General features: G+C 50.1%; 2 protein-coding genes across 4 annotated transcripts in view; one reads left to right on the top strand and one right to left on the bottom strand.

Moving 5' to 3' along the window:
• The first annotated feature begins 2,352 nt into the window (after positions 1-2,352).
• DERL3 (derlin 3) lies at positions 2,353-4,643 on the top strand. Of its 2 annotated transcripts, none has more exons than XM_036276941.1 (7): positions 2,353-2,501; positions 2,622-2,684; positions 2,758-2,831; positions 2,946-3,039; positions 3,539-3,734; positions 4,229-4,319; positions 4,423-4,643. In XM_036276941.1, exons 1-7 carry the CDS (start codon positions 2,409-2,411, stop codon positions 4,502-4,504), a joined length of 693 nt encoding a protein of 230 aa, XP_036132834.1. In that variant the 5' UTR covers positions 2,353-2,408; the 3' UTR covers positions 4,505-4,643. The 2 variants fall into 2 exon arrangements, with proteins under 2 accessions (XP_036132834.1, XP_036132833.1); XM_036276940.1 differs by having other exon boundaries at positions 2,619-2,684.
• Positions 4,644-6,850: 2,207 nt separating this feature from the next.
• SMARCB1 (SWI/SNF related, matrix associated, actin dependent regulator of chromatin, subfamily b, member 1) overlaps positions 6,851-25,426 on the bottom strand; it is a 34,870-nt gene continuing 16,294 nt past the window's right edge. For both annotated transcript variants that reach the window (XM_036276939.1, XM_036276938.1), the window contains exons 6-9: positions 19,620-19,786; positions 15,361-15,551; positions 7,594-7,725; positions 6,851-7,192 (exon numbers count right to left, since the gene is read on the bottom strand). In XM_036276939.1, the coding sequence (XP_036132832.1) occupies positions 7,153-7,192; positions 7,594-7,725; positions 15,361-15,551; positions 19,620-19,786 (530 nt within the window). In that variant the 3' untranslated portion in view covers positions 6,851-7,152. The remainder of the gene's footprint in view (positions 7,193-7,593; positions 7,726-15,360; positions 15,552-19,619; positions 19,787-25,426) is intronic.

Here is a 25,426-nt window from a genome sequence, read left to right as displayed (position 1 = left end):
CTCTCTCCTCACTCCTGAACCAAACGGACATCTCCTTCAGTGCTCCCAGCCTCTCCCTCCCTTCCCTTCTCACCCGCAGTGGGGTCTCCTTGAGCCACGCCCCAGGGGACCCTCCTAGTGCCCTCATGGGTCCCTCCTTCTCTCGGGATCCACCTGAGATAACTTTCTCAGCTGGTTCTCACCCATTCCAGTCAGCTCCGTGACCTTGGGGGCCTGTCCAGAGTGTCCCTCCTCTTCCACACTTATGTCTAAGGATGAGCTCCCCACACTGGTAAAGGCACATGGGTCTGGCCACCTTCCTTCCCCTCATGCCCACTATTATCCTGGCCACCAGGAACCTTGGCATGGCTGTATCCAAAAGTCCCTTCCCAGACTCTGGGGACTTCTCACTGCTTTGCTCCTGAAGCTCTTTCCTGGCTTGGCTCCTGTCCAACTCCCACACCCCCAGCCTCCTGGGCTGGGTCTGCCTCCCTCCCTGCCTAGGCCTGGCCTCTTCTTTTATCAGTCTAACCTTGCCCCTTGGACACCTCACACAGGCCCAGGGCTACAGATGCCATTGATGTACTAATGAGTGATAACTCACATTTAGATCACTTGCCTGACCTCTTCCCTAACACCACATTTGGATTTTTCCAGGCAGATGTCATACAAACTCAATGAGGCCAGAACAGACTCCAATGACTTGCTAAGTTGGGGGTGGAGGGTCATGTAGTGGGCCCCATTTTCCTCGAGCATTCACCATCTCGGGAAAGGTCACCATCTTCCATCCACCTGTGGTTCAGGCTTTGAAATCACCCTTGATGCCTCTCTCACAGCTCTGTCCAGTCCGCCAGCAAACCCACATCCTGCCTCTCCTTAACCTCAGAATGCACTCTGCCCGAGCCACTTAACATCCTGCAGCCTCCTCCTGCCCACTGATTCCTCTGGCAGTCTACTGTCCTCACAACAGCCACAGAGATTTTTTAAAAAATCCTCACTGGAGGATAATTTTACATTTATCTTCAGTTAGAGTGGGGGGGGGGGGGAGAGAGACATCGATGTGAGAGAGACACATGGACTGGCTGCCTCCCGCACGACCCTGACCAGGGCTGGGGACTGAACCACAACCAAGGTGTGTGCCCTTAACTGGAATCAAACCCATGACTCTGTCCGCAGGCCCACATTCCAACCTCTGAGCCAAATGAGACAGGGTGAACTTTTTTTTTTCTTAAAAATTTTTATTTATTGATTTTGGGGAGAGAGGAAGAGAGGGAGAAAAATAGATATTTGTTGTTCCATTTATTTATGCATTCATCAGTTGCTTTTTGTATGTGCCCTGACTGGGGATCAAACCAGCAACCTTGGCATATTAGAGGATGCTGTAACCAACTGATACCCAGCCAGGGTTAGCCACACGGATCTTTTAAACGTGACCAAGCAGCATCTCTTCACTGAGACTTCGCAGACAACCCCATCCTACATGGGGTTCACTACCAGCCTCTCCAACCCCCACTGTCCGTTATTTCTGTCAGCGCACTGTCCTGTGAACACTTGCTCTCATATTAGCACAGACCTATCACTGCTTATCTCCTCCGTAACAAACAAGGGACAGTCTTGTTGACTGCTGTATATACAACATCCAGAACAGTGCCCAGCACACAGTAGGTGCTTAATAAACAGTTGACTTTCTTCATTAGAATGAATAAATGGAGTTTCTCTTTTCCACTAAACTAATGAGGCTCTTTCCAGCCCATCCACTTGCTCCAATCAATCTTGGCACTCTCAGGTCCCATGGGGACTGTAAGTCCCCAGCCTGGCCCCTCCTCCCTCAGGCCCCCCAGGAAGACGCCCCACGGATCTGACATGTTCTAGCAAGGCCCTAGATTTGGGATTTAGACATGCTGCTGAGCGCCTCCCTTGCTGTGGGTGAGGTGGCACTGTCTCTGGTCCTCAGAGGTGAGCAGGGCAGGCCCAGGTCCCCGGCCAGCCCATTGTGGGCCCTAGAGCCGCAAAGCCAGACCCTGAGTCTGGCCTCTCCCCGCCCACACCCCAGGTTCCCGCCCCTTCCAATTTCGCTGTCTTTTCTCCACTAATCTTAGCTCCAGCCCTAGAGTGGCTCCGTGGGTCCTCGCTATTGGTCTTCCCGGTAGCTCGCTGCAAAGCAAGCAGTTCCTCATTGGCTGCACATTCTCCCGCGCCTCCACCACAACCATCACAACAACCGCCACGTGCTCAACTGTGGGGCCTGCTCATTGGCCCAAAGTCTCGATCCGCCCACGTCCCTGTTCCGCCCCTAGTTTCCCGCTTGCTTCTCCTATTGGTTTTCTGGTTCTGTCTCTCACGCGAATTGGTCGAGGGCGGGAAGGCGGGGTTTGGAGGTAGGTTAAGAGCCCGCAGGAGTTCGGGCCGCGCGTGCCTAAGAAGGTTCAATGGCGTGGCGGGGGTTGGCGGCTGAGTTTCTGCAGGTGCCAGCAGTGACGCGGGCTTACACCGTGGCCTGCGTGCTCACCACAGCCGCGGTGGTGAGCCTACTGGGCGGGTGGGCGTCGCCATGGTTACAGCCCGGGGGAGGAAGGGGTGTCACCATGGTTACGGTTGGATTCCCGCGGGCAGCACCTGACGCTCCCCTGGCTCTTCAGCAGCTGGATCTCCTTAGCCCCTTCCAGCTCTACTTCAACCCGCACCTCGTGTTCCGGAAGTTCCAGGTGAGGTCGCCCCGCCCTTGCACCTGACAGCCCAGCCCCGTCCGCCCGGCGTCTGACCGTCTGTCCCTCGCAGGTCTGGAGGCTCCTCACCAACTTCCTCTTCTTCGGGCCCCTGGGATTCAGCTTCTTCTTCAACATGCTCTTCGTGTATCCTGTGCCGCAAGGACCCAGGCGGGGAGTGGGCGGGCCTGCCGGGCTAAGGCGGCCGGGAGCGGGAAACTGAGAACCTGCCTGGTGGCACTTCCTATACGGACGCCGCAGGTTCCGCTACTGCCGAATGCTGGAGGAGGGCTCCTTCCGCGGCCGCACTGCCGACTTCGTCTTCATGTTTCTCTTTGGGGGCGTCCTTATGATTGTATCCTTCCCAGGCTCCGGAACTTTAGGCCAGGGCACTTCTGCGTACAGCCTGTGTTGGTCCTGGGGCAGGACATAAATTACCCAGGCCGGGGAGGAACAGAGTGGTTCACTCTAGCTTAGGATGTATGGAGCGTGCAGTGTGCTCAGCCCCAGGGGCCAAAGCTAGATCTTAAGGTTTGTGCAAAAAAAAAAAAAAAAAACTACTACAGAATGATGTGAAGGAGAGCCAGATAGGATGATTGGAGGCTAAGCCCTGAAAGCCAGCAGCAGGAAAAACTGGGGTAAGGATGGGCAGTGGTGGGAGGCTGGGGTGAGGTGGAGAGGTAGGGCACATCTCATGGAACAGGAAGGCCACAATGTAGCCTTAGATTGGGAAGGGCACACCTTGGAGCTAGGGAAACAGGTCGTATTGCAGATTTAGCAAGTCAGAGGGGCCCTGGGCAGGGGATGAGGCCTGCACAAGGGGAGGGCCTCCTAGCACCTTGACTCTAGTCCAGCTGCTGGGGTTCCTGGGCAGCCTGTTCTTCTTGGGCCAGGCTCTCACAGCCATGCTGGTGTATGTATGGAGCCGCCGCAGCCCTCAGGTGAGGGTCAACTTCTTTGGCCTTCTCACCTTCCAGGCGCCATTCCTGCCCTGGGCACTCATGGGCTTCTCACTGCTACTGGGCAACTCAATCCTCGTGGACCTGCTGGGTGAGTGTGCCGTCCATCCAGCCCATTCCAAGCTGGCTACTCTGCCAGAACCCTCCCTCCCACCTACATTGGACCTCTCATTTGTCCTGCCCCCCACCTCCAGCATCTCTGTTCTTATAGCCCCTTGAATAAGACAGCAGGCCTACTGGCTTCACATCTTCAGACCTCACCTGCTGATGCTTGTGTGGGTCCTGATTAGAGTGGGGACAGGTAGGTCAGCATTCCAGCCATGGCTCCCACTCCTCCAAGGTTCTCAGGCCCTCCCCACCCCAGGTCCTGGGCCCTGTACACTGTCCCTTCAAGGCCAACCCCAACCCCATCCCAGGCTGGTAGTCTGTGCAAGACATTGGGCACTAATGCTTTGAAGTCTGAGGTTTTTCTGGGCCTGGCTAGGCTTCCAGGGCTGCACATGGAGGCCCAGAACAGGCTGTGCTGGCCCTAGGCTCTGGACTGTAGAGGGAGGGTGGTCTCAGCAGTCTTCAGCTCTCCCACAGGAATTGCTGTAGGACACATCTACTACTTCCTGGAGGATGTTTTTCCCAACCAGCCTGGAGGCAAGAGGCTGCTGCTGACCCCTGGCTTCCTGTGAGTACTGGAGGTGACAACACGGTCCCTACTCTCCTTCAGACAGCTCTCTACTTCCTGGGGGATCTGTGCTGGTCTCAGCTGTCTGGGCCCTTCCCCACAGGAAGCTGCTACTGGATGCTCCAGAAGAGGACCCCAATTACCTGCCCCTCCCTGAGGAGCAGCCAGGACCCCTGCAGCAGTGACTATACCCAGGGCCAGCCCCCAGGGCCTGTTTCCCCAACATCTTTCAAGCCTCCATCCCACTCCTAACCCCTACTTGCATCACAGCAATCTGTCCTGGAGGCTGGCCACCCAAATAAACAGAATAACTTTGCCCATAGTCTCTGCCCATAGCTCTGGCTCCCTTGCCTTGCCTGATCACACCCTTCCATACAGGGTAGATGCTGCTGGTTCTGACTTAGGACCGCCAAGTCTAGGTGGTAGGATGGGAGGCCCAGAGAGATCCAGAATCTGCCCACAGTTGCCTGGCAGAGGTTTGAGCTCATAAATGGTAGACACAGGATTCTCATCCTAGCCTCTCCAGTGCCTCAGTGAAGACTTGGACAAATCCTACCTGTGTTGGGCTTCTGTTCTCTGCCAATTAGATCTTGATGGCAGGCACCAGCACATCTCTGATTGTGCCAACCCTTGTCTTTGGGCAAGGGATGTGGGGGGCTCCTGCCTGTGGTGCCCTCAGGCTGATGCCTCACTCAGCCCCTCCCATCCCTCACCAACAACCAAGTGGACCCTTGTTAGCTGCTCAGCTAGAAAATGGAACAGACAAGCAACTAACAAATGACCAAGGCTCCATAGGGTCAGGTGCAGAGGAGAACCAGGACTGGGTCCTTTGTCTTTTCTGTGACTCCAAAGCCTTGAGAGTTTTCGCCTTAGCAGCGTCCTGCTCTGGCTGAGGCTTCTGGGAATTCCTGTCCCTGCCTTTTGTAGCTGAGGACCACAGGAACCTTATCTGACTCCGCAGCTCACTTTTCTGTAAAGTGGGCATTAGATGACTTGGCCAGCTTTTCTTGTTGCCCTAGACAGTCTATGTTGTGATTTATTCCTAGATGATCAATAGCACAGGGCTTTTCATGTTCATGGATGACAACAACATTTGCCATAGAGTACACCTTGCTTTTGTAGGGAAACCTTGTGGAGCAGCAGCCAGCCTTGCAGCAGTGTGGGCTCAGACCCAGGCCTGGTGTACTGGCCTACCCAGTGGGATTGAGGCAGGTAGGGTTCATTCCATCCCACCAGTTGTAAAGCTCCAGGGCATATCCTATCCCACAGACTGAGCAAACACCTTGTTAATGGAGTCCATAGTTTCTAAGGCCAATTGGGCCTAGGCCTAGAATTTTTTGTCAGAGATTTCCAATGAAGCGCAGCTGGCCCCTTGCTCCAGCAAGTTCCACTCCTGGAAGAAGGGCAGGAGCTTGCATACAAATGTGGGAGCTGTCACGTCCTAGGACATGCTCACAGGACCCCCCAGCCCAGACGGCAAGCCCCATCTCACCCAACATCTTGGCAGCTGAGAACCCCAATTCCTATTCAGGCTAGGAACCAGGTGCCATGGGGCCTCTGTCACACTCCTGGGGAACAGAGCGGTCCTGACCCTCAGCCCTGCCCTGGCTGGGGAAGGACCTGCCAGCAACTGAAGGTGGCACCAGCCCAGTGCAGAGGTCTGGGCCCACTATCTTCAGTAAATGCAGCTGTGTGCCCAGTTCACCAAACAGTGCTTGACTTAGCAAGACCCACACATGCCCCCATGTCCCTTCTGTAGAGTGGGAAAATCTCCACATTAACAGATAAGGTGCAGATGCAGAGGCCATGACAAGCTCATTGAAGACAGAGCTGAGAAAAAGCTCAGGGCTGTGCCTCCTCTACACACGACCCCACCCCACCTGCCAGCCCCAGGCCAGGTATGCTGCTTCACATGTATTCTTCCTCACAAGCAGCCTGAGAGGCAGGAGCTGGCCCGGGGCCATGTGCCAGCCAGGGGTGGAGTTGAGCCCCAGTCCACCTGTTACATGTGCACTACTGGGAGATGTGGCTAGAGTGCAGCACACCTGCTAGAGCTGGAATAGCTGGGCACAGGCACCCAAGCTGGTGATTCCCCTGCAATGTCTGCATGTAATGGGGCCTCTGCAAGGGACTCCAGAGAAGCAATGCTCCAAGCTGGGATAGCTTCAGATCACCTTGACCTAGCAGAGAGCAGGGATAGCAGGGGAGCCTGTGACTGCTTCACAAGACCAAGCAAAGGGGGTAGGGTGGGGGTGGGGCTATGGCCATCACTGAAAGGCAGGTGGGCCCCCTGCCTGCTGAAGGTATGTCATAACCATACCTTCCATTTCTCCTGTTCTACAAAGACATTCAAGCATGAGTGGTGGTGGGGAAGCTGGAGGGCAAACGAAAAAGCAAGGATTATGCCTGACACAGGTCTTGCAGGGACTGGGGTAGCTGAGAGTGGAGTCCTGGCCTGCCAGCCTTGGCCACACCACCCCAAGAGACCGGTTCCCTGCTCTCCTCCATTCCTATTTTTATGCAGCCACTTTGAAGAAATGGAACATGACCTGTTGCCTTTTTATTTAAAAAGTGTTGCTAGCCCTGCCTGGGGCTCCTATACAAAAACAAAACACAACTCAAAATGAAGCCTCTTCCTGATCAGAGACTGGGGTGATGGGGACTAGGGCTCAGCAAGTGAAAAGTGTGCCAGGGGAGGGCGACCTGGACGGCCTCCCCACCCATGCTCCTCAGGATGGCCCTGGGCTACCCCCTTGCCTCCCTCCTTGCCAGAAGATGGAGAGACAGGCCGGTCTTCTGAACGCTCCGTGGGAGCCAAGCGCTGATGGGCTGGTTACCAGGCTGGGGCAGTGTTGGCGAGACGCCTCATACGCCTGCAGGAGGGGAGAGGGTGGTGACCCAGGGCCAGCTCCCAGCCTTGGGCAGCTGCCATTCCCCAGGGCTCTCTAAGGAAGCCAGGGGAGTGGAAACAGAGATAGGACATGGCAGGTAGGATTCCCAGTCCCTCCCTTCCCCTGGCCTGGACCTGTGTGCTGCTTGGGGTGCTGAAGCTGTCTTCTCACCTGCCTGCTCAGGCCCTGCCCACCTCTTCAGGGGTCCTGAAACCTGGGTCTGGGTGATGGTCAAACCCAATCTAAGGGCTTACTCGGGACTCATCATCCTGGGGGCACACAAGCCCCCTCCCAGAGAGAAACTGGGTCACTGGGGAAAGGTAATGGTTCTATGCCTGCCTGGAACACAGTGCCAGCTATAGGGGCTCGGGGTGGGGGGGTACCTTGTGTTCCTGTCCTGGTCACGGATCTTCTTTTCCATCTCGGCATCTGTTAGGGTCTCCAGCAGTGGGCACCACTGGTCAGCATCTCCTGTGTTCCTGATGGCAATCTCCACCGTGGGCAGGGGGTTCTCACTGGGATGGTGAGGGGAGAGAAAAAGTGCTAGTTCATAGAACAGCAGCTGGAAAGGCCCCAGAAATTCCTGTCTGCCTCATGGAACACTGGAGCTAGGGCATGATGGTAAGGCCCAGGCCTTTCTTGTTTCCTCCTCCTCCTCCTCCTCCCAGCTGGGCCAATTTCCATGCCCGGCTCATTAGAGCAATACTCTTGATAGGGGCGGCCGGGGATGCTCCTGTCACCCAAGCCTTAAGGCAGAGATGCCAGGAACCTCCTCTGGCCACAACAGTGCTGCCTCTCTTCAAAGGAATGGGCCCTCTGCCGCCGCCTCGGTGTCTCTGGATCTGTGAGACTGAAGAGGAGCATTCACGCTGAAGGCCGTTCCACGGACAGAGCAGTGTGGCTGAACTAGCTGTTATCACTGGGCTGGGGAGAACGGGAGGGCTGTTTGCACTGCTGTGTCCAGAGACAGGACCCACCATTCCAGGAGACAGATGCAGAGGGTGAAATGAGAGCAAAAAGGGGACCACCCAAAAGTCTTAGACACTACTTCACTGAGGGTCCACGGGGCCGGCCTGCTCCTTAATGGTCTACACACTTGCCCCTCAGCCCACTTCACCAGGGCTGAAATAAGCTGCAGAGAGGCTGCTTAGGGCAGAAAGCTCGGCCCCAAACCCTGACCACTCTACCCTGGGGTCCCTCACCCAAGGGCCACCTGTGTATCTTCTTTCCAAGTGGACACAGCAGGGGTGGGGAAAGGAGCCTGGGCAAAGGCTTTGAAGGTATGAAGGCATGGAGTGGGGTGTGGAGTCAGGGCAGGAGCACCAGGGGAGGAAGGGCGAGGCTGACCTGCTACCTGTCTGGGCCTTGGTTTCCAAGTCTGTGGGACAGGATCCTGGAGAGGCACGGAGGCCACAACTGCCAGGAGGGCCTCTAGCCTCCCAGCTTCAGGGCAGACAGCCCAAACCCCTGGCCTGGCAGACCAGCCTCAGATCATGACCCTAACTGTGATCCTCTTCTGCCCCTTCCCCATGTAACCACTCCAGCCTCCCCAGGCCCTTTTCTCTCTCCTCCAGCTGGGCGGCTATGCCTTTTTCTGGAGGCTCAGCCCACCTGAAGGCCTGCCCTGCTCTACCGCAGCCTGCCAGGGGGCTGCCCATCGGCCTGGAGCCCTACAAAACACCGCCAGCTCTGGGAAGAGTGAGGGCAAGTAAGGTCCAAGCAAGGTGCTTGGTGGACACTGATGGAATCAAACAAGATAGGCCCCTGGGGGGGCGGCCATGGTTTTGACACCTCATCTGGAAAAGAGGAAAGACATCCTGCGGAATTTTCAGAGGATTACACTTATTAAAGCAGCCAGCATACATCCACTGAGGAGCTTCCTAGGGACCAGGGGCCCTCTTACACAGTCTTTCCGAAGCCTTTGCCCAAAGTCACGTGAGTGGTTGGCTAGAGAGGAGCATCCACCCAGCCTGACTGCAAAGTCCCCGCTCCTCACAACGCCAGCTAGCGTGGGGCAGCCAAGGGTTTTTCGGCCTCCCTATGCTGCTTTCCTTGCCTGGGGTCTCAGATACCACTAGCCTACAAGACACAGCTTAGGGTACAAGCTAAGGCTGGCACCCTAGCCCAGAGCTGACCCTGGCTCCCCTGCAGAAGTGGGGCTCACCTCTTGTTGCTGAATCTTGGCTCCTGGGGTCCACACCCACAAGGCCCAGAAGCCTGAGCTGGTGACTCAGAGACCAGTGACTGAACAGCACCAGCCCTCACTCCTTGCTACCCTGGGGCCAATCTCTCCTAAGCACTCCTGACAGCTGTTTTCCAGCCAGTCCAGTGGTTTGACAGGAACCCCCTAGCCACAGACCCAAACATCATTCCTCACCTCGAGGGCTACCAATCACCTTCCTCATGAGGCAGCATGAAAGGTGCCAAGCCCACACCAAGGGAAAGAAAACATGTTTTCCTCTTAATTTAAATAAGAGCTGGTGAGTAGGTCCTGGAGGCCCCTCTGTTTACTCCCATGGCTCTGGAAAGATTCCACTCCTGGGTTTTTTTTTCTAAAATAAGAACTGCTCAAAACAAGAATGACCCTGGAGTCAGCAGGCCTGACTCCAGTTTGGGGGAAGACACACAGACACAGACCCATCCTGCCTCCCACTCTCCTGAAGAAATTATGATTCACAGGCCTCAAGGTCCCTAACACCCCACAGTGCGCAGGTGGGGACCCAGAGACCAGGCAGGGGAGGCTATATTTGGACTGGGACTGATGCTTATAAAGTATCTTAAAGTTAATTTCCTCTCTCTCTCTCTTTTTTTTTTGTTAATCTTCACCAAAAGACATTTTTTTCCCATTGATTTTTAGAGAGTGGAAGGGGGGAGGGAAGAGAAACATTGATGTGAGAAACACCGATTGGTTGCCTCCCACACACCCCGACCAGGGCTGGAAATCAAACCCTCAACCCTTCCACGTGTGGGCTGATGCTCTAACCACGGAGCCATACCAGCCAGGGCTTGAGGTTACTTTTCCATGTGATCTCACTTTTATAACCTCACATGACACAACAGACCAGCTGACAAGCATTTCTATGCTCACTGTGTAAATGAGAGCATGGAGACTGAGAGGGAAGTGACCTGCACAGAGCCACTCGACTGGCAGGAGGACACAAAACGACATCACTCTCCTGTTCAAGACCAACTGGCTTTTGACAAGGGTGCCAAGTCCACTCAATGAGGAAAGAGCAGTCTTTCTAACAAATGGTGCTGGGACAACAAGACCATGGATTAAGCAATGGTTTCTTATATGTGACACTAAAAGCACAAGCAACAAAAGAAAGAAGAGATAAATTGTACTTCATCGAAGTTTAAAATTTTTGTACTTCAAAGCACACTGTCACAAATGAAAAGACAAGCCACAAAATGGGAGAAAATATTTGTAAATTTTTGTATCTGATAAGGGGCTTGTTTCTAGGTTATATAAAGAACTCTTAAAACTCAATTATTAAGAAAAAAACAATTAAAGGACAGACAAAGGACTGGACTAGTTATTTCTCCAAAGAAGATATACAAAGGGCTAATAGCACAGGACAAGATGTTCAATATCATTAGTCATTAGGGCAATGCAAATCAAAACCACGAGATGCCACTTCATCCCACTCATTAGGATGGCTAGAAAGAAAAGTCAAATAGCTCTAGCCAGTGTGGCTGTTGGTTGAGTGTCCTCCTGTGCACCAAGAGGTCGCTGGTTTGATTCTCAGTCGGCACATACCTGGATTTCGGGCTTGATCCCCAGTAGGGGGTGTACAGGAGGCAACCAATCGATGTTTCTCTTTCATTGATGTTTCTCTCTCTCTCTCCCCCTCTTCCTCTCCCTATCCCTTCTTCTCTCTCTAAAGTCAATAAAAACATATTTTTCTAAAAAGCCAGGTAAATGTTGGTGATGACGTGGAGAAACTGGGACCTTCATCACTGGTGGGAAGGGAAATAGTGCAGCTACGTTGGAAAGCAGTCTGGCAGTTCCTCAAAATGCTAAATATAGTCACATGACCCAGTAATGCCACACCTACATACACATCCAAAAGAGCAGAAAATAGGTATTTAAACAAAAACTTGTACATAAATGCCACAGCAGCACTATTCTTAGCCAAAAAGTGGAAACAGCCCAAATATTCATCAATTCGTGAATGGATAAGGAAAATATGGTGTATCCATACAATGGAATATTAGTCAGCCACAAAAGGGGACGTTCTGATATAGGCTACCACATGGATGAAACTTGAAAACATTATGCTAAGAAGTCAGCCACAAAAGAACATATAGTAGTCCCCCTAATCCATGGCTTTGCTATCATAGTCTGTTACCCACAGTCAATTGGTCGGAAAGTAAATGGAAAATTCTGAAAATAATAATTCAGAAGTTTTAAATCGCACACCATGCTGAATAGTACGATGAAATTTTGCACCATCCCTCTGTCCTGCCCAGGATGTGAATCATCCCTTTGTCCAGCATCTCCACCCTGCGTGTGCTACCAGCCTATTAGTCATTTAGTAGCCATCTTGGTGATCTGATAAGCTACCATAGTATCACAGTGCTAGTGTTCAACTCACCTTATTTCACTTCATAATGACTTTGGTTATGTCAAAGAGAAGCTGAAAGAGCCCGGCTGGTGTGGCTCCTGGTTGAGCGTTGACCTATGCACCACGAGGCCACCGGTTCAATTCCCGGTCAGGGCATATGCCCAGGTTGTGGACCAGATCCCCAGTGGGGGGCATGCAGTAGGTGGCCAATAGATGTTCTCTCTCATTGTTGCTTTTATCTCTCTATCCCTATCCCTTCCTCTCTCTCTAAAAAAAAAAAAAAAAATCAATAAAGAAAAAAATTTTTAAAAAAGAGAAGCTGAAAGTGCTTCCTTCAGTGAAAAGGTAGGAAAAAACAGCATATATAGGGTTCGGTACTATTTGTGGTTTCAGGGGGTCTTAGAATGTATCCCTGTGAATAGAGGGGACTACTTACTGTATATGGTATGAGTCTATTTATAACAAGTGTCCAGAACAGGCAAATCTATAGACAGAAAGTAGATTAGTGGTCACCCAGGGCCGGAAAGGAGGACAGGGTGAGAAGGTAAAAAATGTTCTAAAACTGTGATGGTTGCACACTCTGCAAATATACTAAAAACCATTGAATCTGAATCATACACACCAGATAGGTGAATTACACGGTTTGTGAATTATACCTTAATAATCTGTTACAAAACAAACCAACAAGCAAACCCCGATGCCCGGGCAGGTGGGCAGAGCTCTAGGAGTAACCCATGTCTCCAACCCTGACGCTGCTCCAGTAACCCAGTCTCTGTCTCCATTCAGGCCCAGCTACCAGGTCCCACCTCTCTGCCTGTCCTGACTTCCTCTTGGCCAGCATCCCACTGTGTGACTACTACCTCCCTCCACCAACGACCTCCCTCCCTGTGCATGCAGTCTCTGGTGCCTTTAGTAACCAAGCATAGAAGTCTCTGTTACGGCACCTTTTCCTCGCTGTCCCTAGCCTGAGGCACAGGACTGGCCTGGAGGAGGTGCCAGTAACTCTGCTGGATGCAATTCTCATAGGCAGCGACTCACACATCTTAGTGAATGTCTGACACCCCATAGCTCTGCTCAGCCCAGCCCCGTCCCCTGATGGAGCCCTGTCCCTCTCCTGTTACTCATTGTCTCTTTCTGCTGGCTCCAGAACATCTATGTCACTCTGGTTCAGTTCTGTCCTCTAAGAGCTCAGGGCCTCCAACCCATCTGTCACACACCAGTGTCCACCACGCCCCGCACTCCACGCTCACCCATATCAGGCCAGCCCACCCCACCTGCTGAAGCGATGCAGCCTGTTCTGTCTTGGTTTCTCTGAGTGTGGGCATCTTGCATCTTGCTCACACATGTTCTGTGACCAGCAGCTTGCCCTACTCCACCATGGACATGACTCAATGTCATCGCTAAGAAGAGCACCAGAGCCAGGCACTGGGCTCAGTCTTATGGGGGAGGACAGGCCTCCCCTGGTTTATTGCAATGACAAGCCGGCCCTGACCAAAGGCTCCCCTGCCTGTCCTTGACTGCTCTTCTCTCCAGAGCATCTGCCTGCCCAGACCAGACCAAGCACACACAACAGGCTGGGCCCAGTGTAAAGAGCTCACAATGCCTGGTCAGCTGGGAAACACAAGCAGTCCTTCTGATGCCAAGAGGCGCTTGGGATGCCTCCCAGATCCCCAGGTCGGCCATACCCCTTCTGCCTGGCTGGCCCAGGCTGCCATAGAGGGAATGTGCTCCCCCTGGTCCCCAGTTGGGTGGCCCTGCCTTCAATCTCAAGGATGTGAAACCTGTAAACTCAGCACTGGAGAGCGAGGTGGGACGGGGTCTGTGATGCTCCCCATCCACAAAACTGGAATTCATTAACTGGCTGCTGAGATAAGGGAGGAATCTGCCTGTGAGTCCTGACCTGCCATCACCAGGGGCTCCCAAGGGGTGACAGCTCTGGAGCTACTTGGCACACTGCCGACATCCTGAGGCTTAAGCGCTTTAGGTGAACGGCTTGGATCACCTGGAGGTCAGAGCAGGAGAGATGGTGCAACATGCGTCAACACCCTCAGGGTCCCACTGCTGAGAGCAGGCTGATACCCCCACCCCCGCCAGTCAAAATGTGGATTCTGACTCCATGGCATTGAGGGGATGAAGTACTCAGTGTCAATGTCACTCCCAAGACCTGCACAATGTCACTGCCTCCCAGGACCTCAGGGTCCACTCCAAGAAGCAAGGCCACGCCAGACTGGTCTCAGGCCCATTGGCCTTAGCTCCAGTGCACAGTGAGCATACCTCGAGCAGGCCTCCCACAGGAAGTAGGAGACGTGGGCCAGACACCATCTCCCTTCTCCTCTCTGGGCCTGGACCCTTGTCCGTGAAGCAGGACCACCTGGTTGGCAGGGTTACTGGAGGGTTATGGGAGGTGACAGGTGTGCCATCTCAGCCTCGATGCTGGGGCTCAGCAGTCTCCCAAGCCTGTAACCTCAAACCCTGTGAGTATATAGTCATTCCTTCTCTCTTGCTCAGATTTACAGGAAGCCATAAGAAAGCTATCTCTTGGGAACTCTGGGAGAACAAGCTGAGACACAAACATACTCACGAGCCCCATTAATTGTTATGTCTTTGCAAAAAGGACTTCAAACTTGCTCCTCATGCAGTATTTTAAGCTTCAGTCCCTAAGTAATGACCACCACATGTGGATGATGACAGTTTCACGAGCAGAATAAATCCTAACATCCTGTTTTGATGTAAGGAGACTTACCACCAGCGCCCCCCCCACCACCCCCACACACCATCCAAATGTGAAAGAGGAGCTCAAGGGACAGGGTTGGTATAACGAAACAGTCCTGAGGCAGGCGAGCACCACTACTCACTTAACACTCACCAAGTCCTACCTCCCATCAGGCCTATGCTCATGCTGCAGGGCCAACACCAACAAGAAGGCCTTGTCTGTCTCTCAAACAGCCCCTGTTCCCTGGTCCACTACCCACCCCAGCACAGAGGACACTAGACTGGAATGTTCTGTTTATACTTCCACCTTCACAGGCAGCCTGAATTCAGCTCTTTATCTTCCACAGAACCTGTACGAGGTCCAGCCAGCATGGGCGCTCACCAAATGGCCTCTCACTGTACGACGGTGAGATGCGACAGTAAAAAGCAGCTCCTGGAGGACTCCCTGCTCCCCTGAGCTGGGGAGGGTGGTATGGAGTGGCCCTTGTGAGACAGAACACAAGTCCATCAGATAAAGAGCCCTGGGATGTGCAACCCTGACAGAGGCAGCGTGGGCAAGAGTGCAGAGAGAAGAACAGAGAGGTATGAGGGCCACATAGGGGCTGCTGGCAGCAGAGTGCAGCCCAGGGCAGTGCAGGGGAGGGAGGGCAAAGGGGGCAGATACCCCATCTCCTCAGATCTACCCTCAACATAATGGGGAGGTGGAAGCCCTGCTTCTGGGGCACACGAGGTGGCAGGAGAAGGTTGCAAGAGGCCAAACCGTACTGTGAAGTCCAGAAAATCCCAGAGACATCACCACGCACAGGGAGAAGTCTTTTCACCAAAACAGGTTTGCAGAAGAATGATAGAGGGATTCATCTGCGATCCTACCTGAAGGCATAGGTCTTCTGATGCCAGCTCAGCTGTCCCCGAATGCTGTAGGCGATGGTGGTGACAAACTCCCCACCTAGCCCCAGCTCCGAGCACAGCTTCAGGGCGAACTTCTCAGGCGAGTTCTCCTTCTCTGACATGTCCCACTCGAACTGGTCCACCAGGGAGATGTTCCCCACATGAATGTTCAGCTGGGGCCAGAACCAAAAAACCCAAATTAGAATAGTCAGAACCTGCCCAACAGAGGGGCTGTGAGAAGATGAGACAGCATGCTCTGGAACCATCAGGCCGAGCTGGGCCCTGCCCACAACTTACTGGCCGAGAATCAGGGCCGGCCCTTGTCCTTTTCACCTCAACTCCCCACCCACAAAACGGGGCTAAGCCCACAAACCACCTAGGGTGGCCACAAGGGGTTCTGGCACAGAGCCCAGCACAGTCACCCTTGAGGGAAGACCCTGAAGTGGCCCTGGGGCACCTGAGTCCCACCTCACCCCTATTACTGTCCCCTTACTCCCCTTTGTTCCTGCTGGTCTTTTTTTTTTTTTTTTGCATTTATCTTCAGATAGAGCGAGAAGGAGAAAGGGAGGAAGAGAGAGAGAAACATCGATATGAGAGAGACACATCGACTGGTTGCCACTCACTTGGGGCCGGGGACAAACTGCAACTGAAGTACGTGCCCTTACGGGAACTGAACCCAGGTCTCTCTGGACTGTGGGCCAACGTTCTAACCGCTGAGCCAAACTGGTCAGGGCTTGCTGGTCTTGATCTTGACACAAATGCACTGGTCAGTAGGGCTCAACTCAACTGTCACTCATCATCCCTGAGCTCTCATCTGAGCCACCCTTACTCTGTCTCTTTATAGAATGTGTCCCACTTGGAAATCATCTTGTTAAGTGTGCTCACAGATGCAAGCCGCACCTTTACCAGCCCACAAGGCACAGACAAAGCCTGGGAGGGGAGCAGAGGCCCATGGCCAGCTACTCAACCATACTCCCAGCAGTACCCTGCTGACACGCAGCCTACAGCCAGGACAGTCTCCAGACCGTGAATGTGTAACACGTGACCAGGACAGGACACAGCCTGTACCCCAAGGGCGCCCCACCTATGCCTGCCCCAGGGAACTATCACCCTGTTCTTTCAACCCATACATGATTGTGTACACTCTGAAACTGGGCACCACCAAAACACAAAGGAAGCACTCTTTGGGGTCTGACTTTGTTCACTGAGCATCGTGTCCACAAGACTTATTCCATGACTGTGTGAGGCTGGGACCATCTCTCACTGCTGTCTAGTACTCTGCCAGGTGAGCAGGCCATGGTGTGTCTGCCCATTCACCCCACTGTGGTTGGGTGCTCAACTCAGCTTTTTTTTTTTCTCCGGACCGCAATATATATATTTTTTTTATCCTCACCCGAGGACATTTTTCCATTTTTTGTACAGATAGAGTGGGAGGGAGAGAGAGGAAGAGATAGAGAGAGAGAAACATTGATGTGAAAGGGACACATCGAGTGGCTGCCACCGCACGACCACCCAGGGTCAGGGACAAACTGCAACTGAAATACGTGCCCTTAGTGGGAACCGAACCTGGGTCTCTCCAGACCGCAGGCCGACGCTCTAACCGCTGAGCCAAACTGGCCAGGGCAGCTTTTTTTTTCTTTATTGATTTTAGAGAGGGAGAAAGAGAGAAAACATCAATGAGCGAGACATTGATTGGCTGCCTCCTGCATGGCCCTCACTGGGGATCTGGCCCACAACCTGGGCATGTACCCTGACCGGGAATCAAACCAGTGACCTCTTGGTGCACAGGTCAATGCTCAACCACTGAGCCACACCGGCCGGGCTCAACTCAGCTTTTAAGACAAGATCAGGGCATGCAGTGAACTGGCCAATGCTCAGGGCCCAGCCTCCACAGGGACATCTCCCTTCTTTAAGCAACATTAAGACCCTGACTCTATTCATGAAGCTCTGCACATGAGTCCTATGCACTAAATTCACTCACTGCAGCCCAGAGCCCAGTCCCTTCCCACCCACTGGGCGACTATTGTGGGTTTACAGAACGGAACCAGAAGACCTGCCCCTTCCCCTAACAGGACCAGAATGCCTGGTGAACCACATCAGCACACTGGGACAGGAGAAAACAAAAAGCAGCAGGCAGCCAACAGAGACACACCAAACAGAACATAACTGAACCAAATAGGACCAGTGGGGGCAGCTGTTCACACCCAACAAGATCTGCCTGGGTGCAACACCATAAGTTCCCTCTGCTACCAGACGGTGCCATGTGGACTGGGTTATCTATGCCCCACCAATTTGGTCATTAATGCTTTCAATTATTAAATATAGATTGCACGCTGACCAAGGAGAGGTTCAGGGGATGCAACAGTGGGTAAAACAGATAGAAAGCTCACTTCATGGGCTGACATCCAGCAGCAGGAAAGACAGACATAAAATAAATACATTGGTTTATAGTGAATGGTGCCAAGTGCTAAGGGGGAAAAAAGAGAGGAGAGGTAGAAAGTATAGAGTCAGCCACATTATGCAGAAAGCCCAGGAAGGCCTCCTGTGACAGGTAGCATTTTAGGAAGAACTGAAAGAGCCAACAGAGAAAGCTCGTGGCTCTCTGGGGAAAAGGGTCCCTAGCAGAGTAGGGCCTGAGGCCATCATGAAGGCTCCGGCTTCCACGGAGGAATCTGCAAAGCTTACGAAGTGTTTACGCAGAGGAGACACTGGCTGACACTGAGACATCTGCTGGAGGAAGCGTCTGGTGGTGGCAGCAGTGGGATGGTGAGGAGTGGCTGGACTCCAGGTGAGCTCATAGAGACAAGGCAGAGACAGACCTCCGAGCAAGCACACAGGTTCTCACTTGTCTCCCTAGCCGCAACCTGTATTACCCCATAAACCTTTCCACTCCCACAAAGGCCCAGCCAACCCCGAATAGTTCGATGGTTTCTCTCTTAGCAGCACCAAGCCCCCCAGGCCTCTATAACTGTGCGGAGCCAACCCGGGCCAAGTGCCTGGTTAAGGCGGCCAGGCCTGAGCTTTGGTCCCACTATCACTGAGGACATCTGTAAGTGGCTGCTCCAAGCCAAGGCACTGCTTTGTGAGAAGAGACACTCCTCAGGTGCCATCACTCCCAAGATTTCTGTCTTCTACTGTGTCCCAGAAGCCATACAAAAGAGATCCTCACAAAAGCAAACTCCCAAGATGCAGCGTAGAACTTACAGAGCTCATGGAAAGGTCAACCCCCACATGAGCTCTCCCTGCCAACTGAGATGATCCTCCCTGAGAAAGAGCAGATTCTTCCTAAACCAGAAGAGGAGATTGCACAGAAGAAACTGAAGAAACAAAAACTTATGGCCTGGGAGTAAATTCAAGGTAAAACAAACACTAATAAAAAAACAAAAGATAAACAAATGGCCAATATGCACATGAAAAAAATATTCAACATCACTAATCAAAAGAAATGCAAATCAAAACCACAAGAGAGCCCTGACCAGTTTTCTCAGTGGTTAGAGCGGGTTAGAGCATCGGCGTGCAGTCCAGAGAGACCTTGGTTCGGTTCCCGCTAAGGGCACGTACCTCGGTTGCAGTTTGTCCCCAGCCCTGGTTGGGTCAGGGCCGTGCGGGAGGCAGCCACTCAATGTGTCCCTTTCACATCGATGTTTCTCTCTCTCTCTTCCTCTCTCTCTCCCCCACTTTGTCTGAACAAAAAATGGAAAAATGACCTCGGGTGAGGATAAAAAAAAAAAACAAGAGATACCACCACTTCACACCAAACAGGCTCTGTAACAGGTAGGCCTGACACCAAATCCCAACTCTACCACTTCTCAGCTGGACAGTTTGAAGCTCATGGCCTCACCTTTCCATATGCTCACCTCTTCACCTGTAACAGAGGGTAAGGCAGCATCTACCCCAGACAGCGATGGGTAACTGAGACAGGATGGGGTGTGCTAGGCCTGGCCAGCCTATGGGAAGAGTGTGGCAGTGTGTTCATCTTCCTGTGGGCTTCCCCTCTCTACCCACCAACTGGCTTCATCTCCTTTGAATACCCCCAGAATGTGATACTGTACTCAGAGAAGTCAGGCCCACTCTTCCTGGGATAGTAAGCAGAGCCATGTACTGTGTCAGACAGCTTTCCAGGAACACTGTCTCACAGGCTTCAACTGAGGACTCCATGTACTTTCAGTGTCCCATGACCCCCGCCCCCAAGCCCTTCTCAGGACAAGGAAGGCCCTGGCACATGGAGAGGAGCTGCCTACCTTGATGATGACACGCTGGTCTGACTGGTCCTCCAGAATGCTGTCCGTAGGATACGACTCAATCTGCTGTCTGATGGCAGAGGCGATAGCTGGTACGAACGTCAGTGGGTTCAAATCCAGGTCATCACAGAGGATTTCAGAAAACATCTCAGGGGTCATCAGCTTCTCTGAAATCAGGAAAGAGGGCAGGAATTGCTAATGAATTACAGGGCCTAATCTTAGTGTGCTCAGCCCTGACTTCCCCTACCCCTTCCCCTCTGCCAAACATCTCATATGAATTAAGGATAAAGATGAAGAGGACAGGGGAACTGAGGGTGGCCCTCCCAGACATCGCAAGGAAAGAAAGCAAAGGATGAACACCTCTCTTCTGGCCATCATTTCACATACACCCCTGGGGGTGGTCAAGGCCCTAAGTGTTCCCCCATAACAGGTTCTCCCCACTCCCAGGCACCACTACACCCTTCAAATAGTTCTAACCAATGAGATGTTTGGAAGGGGAAGCAAAGGCACTTCTGAGTTGATGTGCCATGTCAACACTCTCTTCTCCTCTGACCCAGGCAACCTGGGCAGCCCATGTGAAGACACAGGGAGGAGACAGCCATCTACACAGCAAGGAGAGAAGCCTCAGAGGAAACCAATGCTGCCAATACCTTGATCTCAAACTTCCAGCTTCCCGATCTGGGAGAAAATAAATTTCTGTTGTTTAACTCCCCATGTGTGGGACTATTATGACAGCCCGAGCAAACTAACACAGGTTCCTTCTGGCTAAGCCACTTTGAGACTAGTTCCCTGTAGGATGGAGTAGATGCACATTTATCCTCTTCCTCACCAGTAGAGAAATCCCTCTGAGATAGTATTAGGCTTCTTGTGGCTTTTTACAGACCTTCCCTCAGTTTCTAACTCTGTGGGCAGCATATGTAACTCAACAAGTTGATGAGCACGGAAGTGTGTATGGATCTGGGATCCTGGATACATAAACACACCAGGCATGAGCTCGCAGGGAGCATCTGTGACTGGCCAGACTATAGCAAGGTAGTGTGCAATAAAATGTTTTTCTCCCCATTCTGCCCTGTTCTCATAACCCAAACCTCAGTGACGACACACCACTCTGGGATGAGCCGTAGACAAGAGAAAACCAAGAATGAATATCTCATGAGCACATAGCATAATTCCATTATCAAGAACCAGGTGTGCGTTAACAGACAATGGAACTCACTATTCTTCAGTAGGCCAGAATTAAGTGTTAAAGACCAGCTGTCCTAACAGCACCATCAGGACAGACCCAGAACACAGCCAGCCTATGTTCAATAACTCATAAAGCAGCCTGGCCAGTGTGGCTCAGTGGATTGAGCGTTGGCCCATGGACTGAAAGGCCCCGGTTCAATTCCTGGTCAGGGCACATGCCCAGGTTACGGCTCAATACCCAGTAGGGGGCGGGCAAGAGGCAGCTGATTGATGTTTTTCACATCGACGTTTCTATCCCTCCCTCTAAAAAATCAATAAAAACATATTTCTAAAAAATAACTCATAAAGCAAGCAAATGTAGTTATTTTTAAGATTGCAGCAGGAAGCTAAAGTGCTCGGGCTAAGTAACCTATGAGTACACTATCCACAGTGTTTTAAAAAAATTAAACTTTTTTGTCTATGGTAATTGTAGTCACATATAATCTTCATTACAATAGCTATACAGGAAGGCTTGAGGCTGGGGAGACTGATTCCTCCCACTGTATTCTTCTTTTTCAAAATTGCTTTAGCTGCTTTAGTTCCCTTGTATTTCCATTTAAGTTTTGCTGAGATTTTCATAGGAATTGCATTAAACTTTCACATCAATTTAGGGAGAATTGGCATACTGAATCTTCTAATTTATGAATTTGGTTGTCTATCCATTTATTTATTATCTTCTTTAATTATTTTCATCAGTGTTTTGTAGTTTTCAGCATACAAGTCCTATACATGTTTATTAGAGTCACATCTAAGTATTTCTTTTCTTATTGATTATAAAAGTAATGTACTTTTAATGTGAATATCCATTTGTTTGTTCACTGATAGTGTACAGAAATACAATTGATTTTTGCATGTTTATCTTGTATCTTGTGACCTTGCTAAACTCAGTTATTCTGGTAAATTTTTTATAGATCACTTGGGATTTTCTATGTAGACAATCATGTCAGCTACAAATAAGAACAGTTTTATTTCTTCCTTTCTAATCCATTATGTCTTTTACTTCATTTTCTCTTTATTGCACTGGCTAGTACTTTTAGCACTATGTTGAACTAAGTTTGTAAAAGCAGACCTCTTTGCCTTGTCCCTGATCTTAGGAAAAAGTGTGTGGCTTTTAATCATTAAATATAATGTTAGATATAAAAATGTTTGGTAGATGTTCCTTATCAAGTTATGTGTATAGTCCGGCTGGTGTGGCTCAGTAGTTGAGTGTCGACCCATGCACCAAGAGGTCACCAGTTTGATTCCCAGTCAGGACACACGCCCAGGTTGTGGGCCTGATCCCCAGTGGGGGGGATGTAGGAGGCAGCCAATTGATGTTCTCTTTCATCGATGTTTCTCTCTCTCTCTCTCACTTCCTCTCTCAAATCAATAAAGAAAAAATAAATAGAACAACTTCTCAAGCTACATATAAAAAAAAAAGTTATGTATATAGAGTTTTTTATAATGCTCCCTTCCTTTTGTTATCTGTAGAGTCTATAGTGATAGCCGGTTTCATTCCTAAATATGGCAATTTATATTTCTCTCTTTTGTGGTCAGTCTTGCTAGAAGTTTGTTAATTTTACTGATCTTTTCAAAGTGTTTCATTCATTTTCTCTGTTTTCTGTTTTCAATTTCATTGATTTCTGTTCTTTTTTATTTATTTATTTTTTTTTTTATCCTCACCCGAGGACATTTTTTCCACTCTTTGTTCAGGTAGAGTGGGAGGGAGAGAGAGGAACAGAGAGAGAGAGAGAAACATTGATGTGAAAGGAACACATCGAGTGGCTGCCACCCGCACAACCGACCAGGGCCGGGGACAAACCGCAACCGAGGCACGCGCCCTTAGCGGGAACTGAACCCAGGTCTCTCAGGACCGCAGGCCGACGCTCTAACCACTGAACCAAACCGGCCAAGGCTGATTTCTGTTCTTCTCTGTATTATGTCTTGCCTTCTGCTTGCTTTGATTTCATTTTGGTCTTCATTTTCTTGGTTCTTGAGTGGGAGATGGTATTATTGATTTAAGACCTTTTCCTCTTTTCTAATGTGTGCAATGGTGCTATAAATTACTGTGTCAGGTGCTATTAAATTACCATCTCAGCACTACCTTAACTGAATCTTACAAATTTTAATATTTTCTATTTTCATTCAGGTCCATGTATATTTTTTAATTGAATTGGGGTTTGTCTAATGACCCATAATATGGTTTATATGGTATGTTACATAGGGACTTAAAAAGAATGTGTAGTCTGCTGTGTTGGGTGGAATGTTGAATAAATGTCAATCAAATTCTGTTGGTTGATGGTGATGTGGGGTTCTTCTATCATCTTGCTGATTTTCTGTCTAGTTGTTCTATTAGTTGTTGAGAAAGAGATGTTGAAGTCTGCAATATAATTATGGATTTGTCTATTTCTCCTTTCGGTTCTATCAGTTTTGTTTCACATATTTTCCAACTCTTAGTGCATATACATTTAAGATTGCAATGTCTGCCCTGGCCGGTTTGGCTCAGCGGTTAGAGCATCCGCCTGCGGTCCGGAGAGACCCGGGTTCGGTTCCCACTAAGGGCATGTACCTCGGTTGCAGTTTGTCCCCGGCCCTGGTTGGTCGTGCGGGTGGCAGCCACTCGATGTGTCCCTTTCACATCGATGTTTCCCTCTCTCTCTCTTCCTCTCTCTCCCTCCCACTCTGTCTGTACAAAAAATGGAAAAATGTCCTCGGGTGAGGATAAAAAAAAAAAAAAAAAAGATTGCAATGTCTTCTTGATAGATTGACCCTTTTATCAATCTTTTAAAATTGATTTTAGAAAGAGGAAGGGAGGAAGAGAAGGAGAGAGAGAGAGAGAGAGAGAGAGAGAGAGAGAGAGAGAGAGAGAGAGAGAGAAATACCAATTTATTTATACATTTATTGGTTGATTCTTGTATGTGCTCTGACTGGGAATCCACAGACATATATTGGGATGAGACTCAAAAACAGCTACCCGACCAGAAAGATCCTTTTATTACTTAATATCCCTCTCTAACTCTGGTACTTTTCTTTATTTTTAATATGTTTTTGTTGATTTTTAGTGAGAGGAAGGGAGAGAGAGAACCATGGATCAGCTGCATCCTGTATGCTCCCTACTGGGGATTGAGCCTACAATGTGGGCATGTGCCCTGAATGGGAATCAAACTAGTGACCTCTCCAGTACATGGGATGACACTCAAACCAACTTAGCCACACTGGCCAGGGCTAATTTTCTCTGCTCTTAAATCTGCATTATCTGATATTAATGCTGCAACTCCAGCTTTTCTTTGATTAATGTTTGCACGATATATCTTTTTTTGACCTTTTTACTTTACATTATATTTGAAGTGAATTTCTTGTAGTTCATATTGTTGGGTCATTTTAAAAATCCACTCTGTCCATCTGTTTTTCAACTAGTAATTATTGACATATGAGGGCTTAAGCCTTCCATTTATTCTTGTTTTTTGTTTTTTTTTCCTGCTTTCCTGTGGGTTACTTGAACTTCTTTTTAGGATTTCCTTTTGAGTATATCTCTTTGTATAGCATTTTTAAGTGGAATGCTATATATTTATTACATTATACTTAACCTTAGTCTACTGGTTTCTTCATTTTAACAATTCAAGTGAAGTACAGAAACCTTACTTCTCTTTATGTTCCTTTACCATTTACAATGTAATTGCCTTAAATATTTCCTTTACATATATTTAGAACCGTATCAGAAGTGTTAAAATTTTTGCTTCAATTGTCAAATATAATTTAGAAAACTAAAGAGAAAAAGGAAAACCTATTATATTTACCCATATTTTTGCTTATCATGTTCTTCTTTCCTGATGTTCCAAAGTTTCCTCTTTTGTGATACTCCTTCTTACAACCATGCTTTTAGGTTAGGTCTACAGGTGATAGCTTTCCTTCATCTGAGAATGATTCCCCCATTTATTCCTAAAGGATATTTTCACTGGGTGTAGGAATCTAGATTGGTAGTTCTTTTCTTTCACTGCTTACAAAACATTGTGCCACTTCCTCTGGCCATGGTTTGTGATGAGAAATCTGCTGTTATTCGAAGTCTTTCCTTGCAGATGAGATGTCATTTTTCTCTGGTTGCTCTCAAGATGTTTTGTGTTTAATTTTCACAAGTTTAATTATGATGTATCTTGGCATAGGTTTCTTCAGGTTTATACTGTTGAGGTTCACTCAGCTTCTTGAATCTGTCATTTGGAGTTTTTAAGTGCTCATACAGAAACAAATCTCTACAAACTGCTTCCTGTAGCCGTGCCCTGTGGTGTAGACCCTCAGAAACTGGATCACTCCTGGCCTGTGTGCAAGAACAGATTCCCTATCTTTTCCTGAGGTAGCTCATGGCACTGCCCTGGGATTTCCTCACCCCTTTTGGGATCGAGGTGGCATCCACGTAGAGATGTGTTCTTGTTCAGCAGCTCCTTTCCGAGAGATTTTAACACTCCCTCAGGAGGCTGACTATTGAGACAGAGAATGTCATACTTGACCAGCAACACAGGTAAGTTTCCTTTTAAGTCCTTCTCAGAGACGAAAACCTCAAACTCATTATTAACTGACATTTACAGAAACCTTGTTAGAGACAAATCCTG

Source organism: Molossus molossus, unplaced genomic scaffold, assembly GCF_014108415.1.
Source record: "Molossus molossus isolate mMolMol1 unplaced genomic scaffold, mMolMol1.p scaffold_m16_p_22, whole genome shotgun sequence".
Taxonomy (NCBI): Eukaryota; Metazoa; Chordata; class Mammalia; order Chiroptera; family Molossidae; genus Molossus; species Molossus molossus.
Note: the sequence above shows the minus strand (reverse complement) of the source record. Positions and strands in the feature narration are given on the sequence as shown.

Excerpts from the sequence above, each read along its gene's own strand:
- DERL3 (XM_036276940.1), top strand. The coding sequence starts at position 2,409 with ATGGCGTGGCGGGGGTTGGCGGCTGAGTTTCTGCAGGTGCCAGCAGTG. Across the intron at positions 2,685-2,757 it reads TCGTGTTCCGGAAGTTCCAG|GTCTGGAGGCTCCTCACCAA; the intron begins GTGAGGTCGCCC and ends TGTCCCTCGCAG. Across the intron at positions 3,735-4,228 it reads AATCCTCGTGGACCTGCTGG|GAATTGCTGTAGGACACATC; the intron begins GTGAGTGTGCCG and ends GCTCTCCCACAG.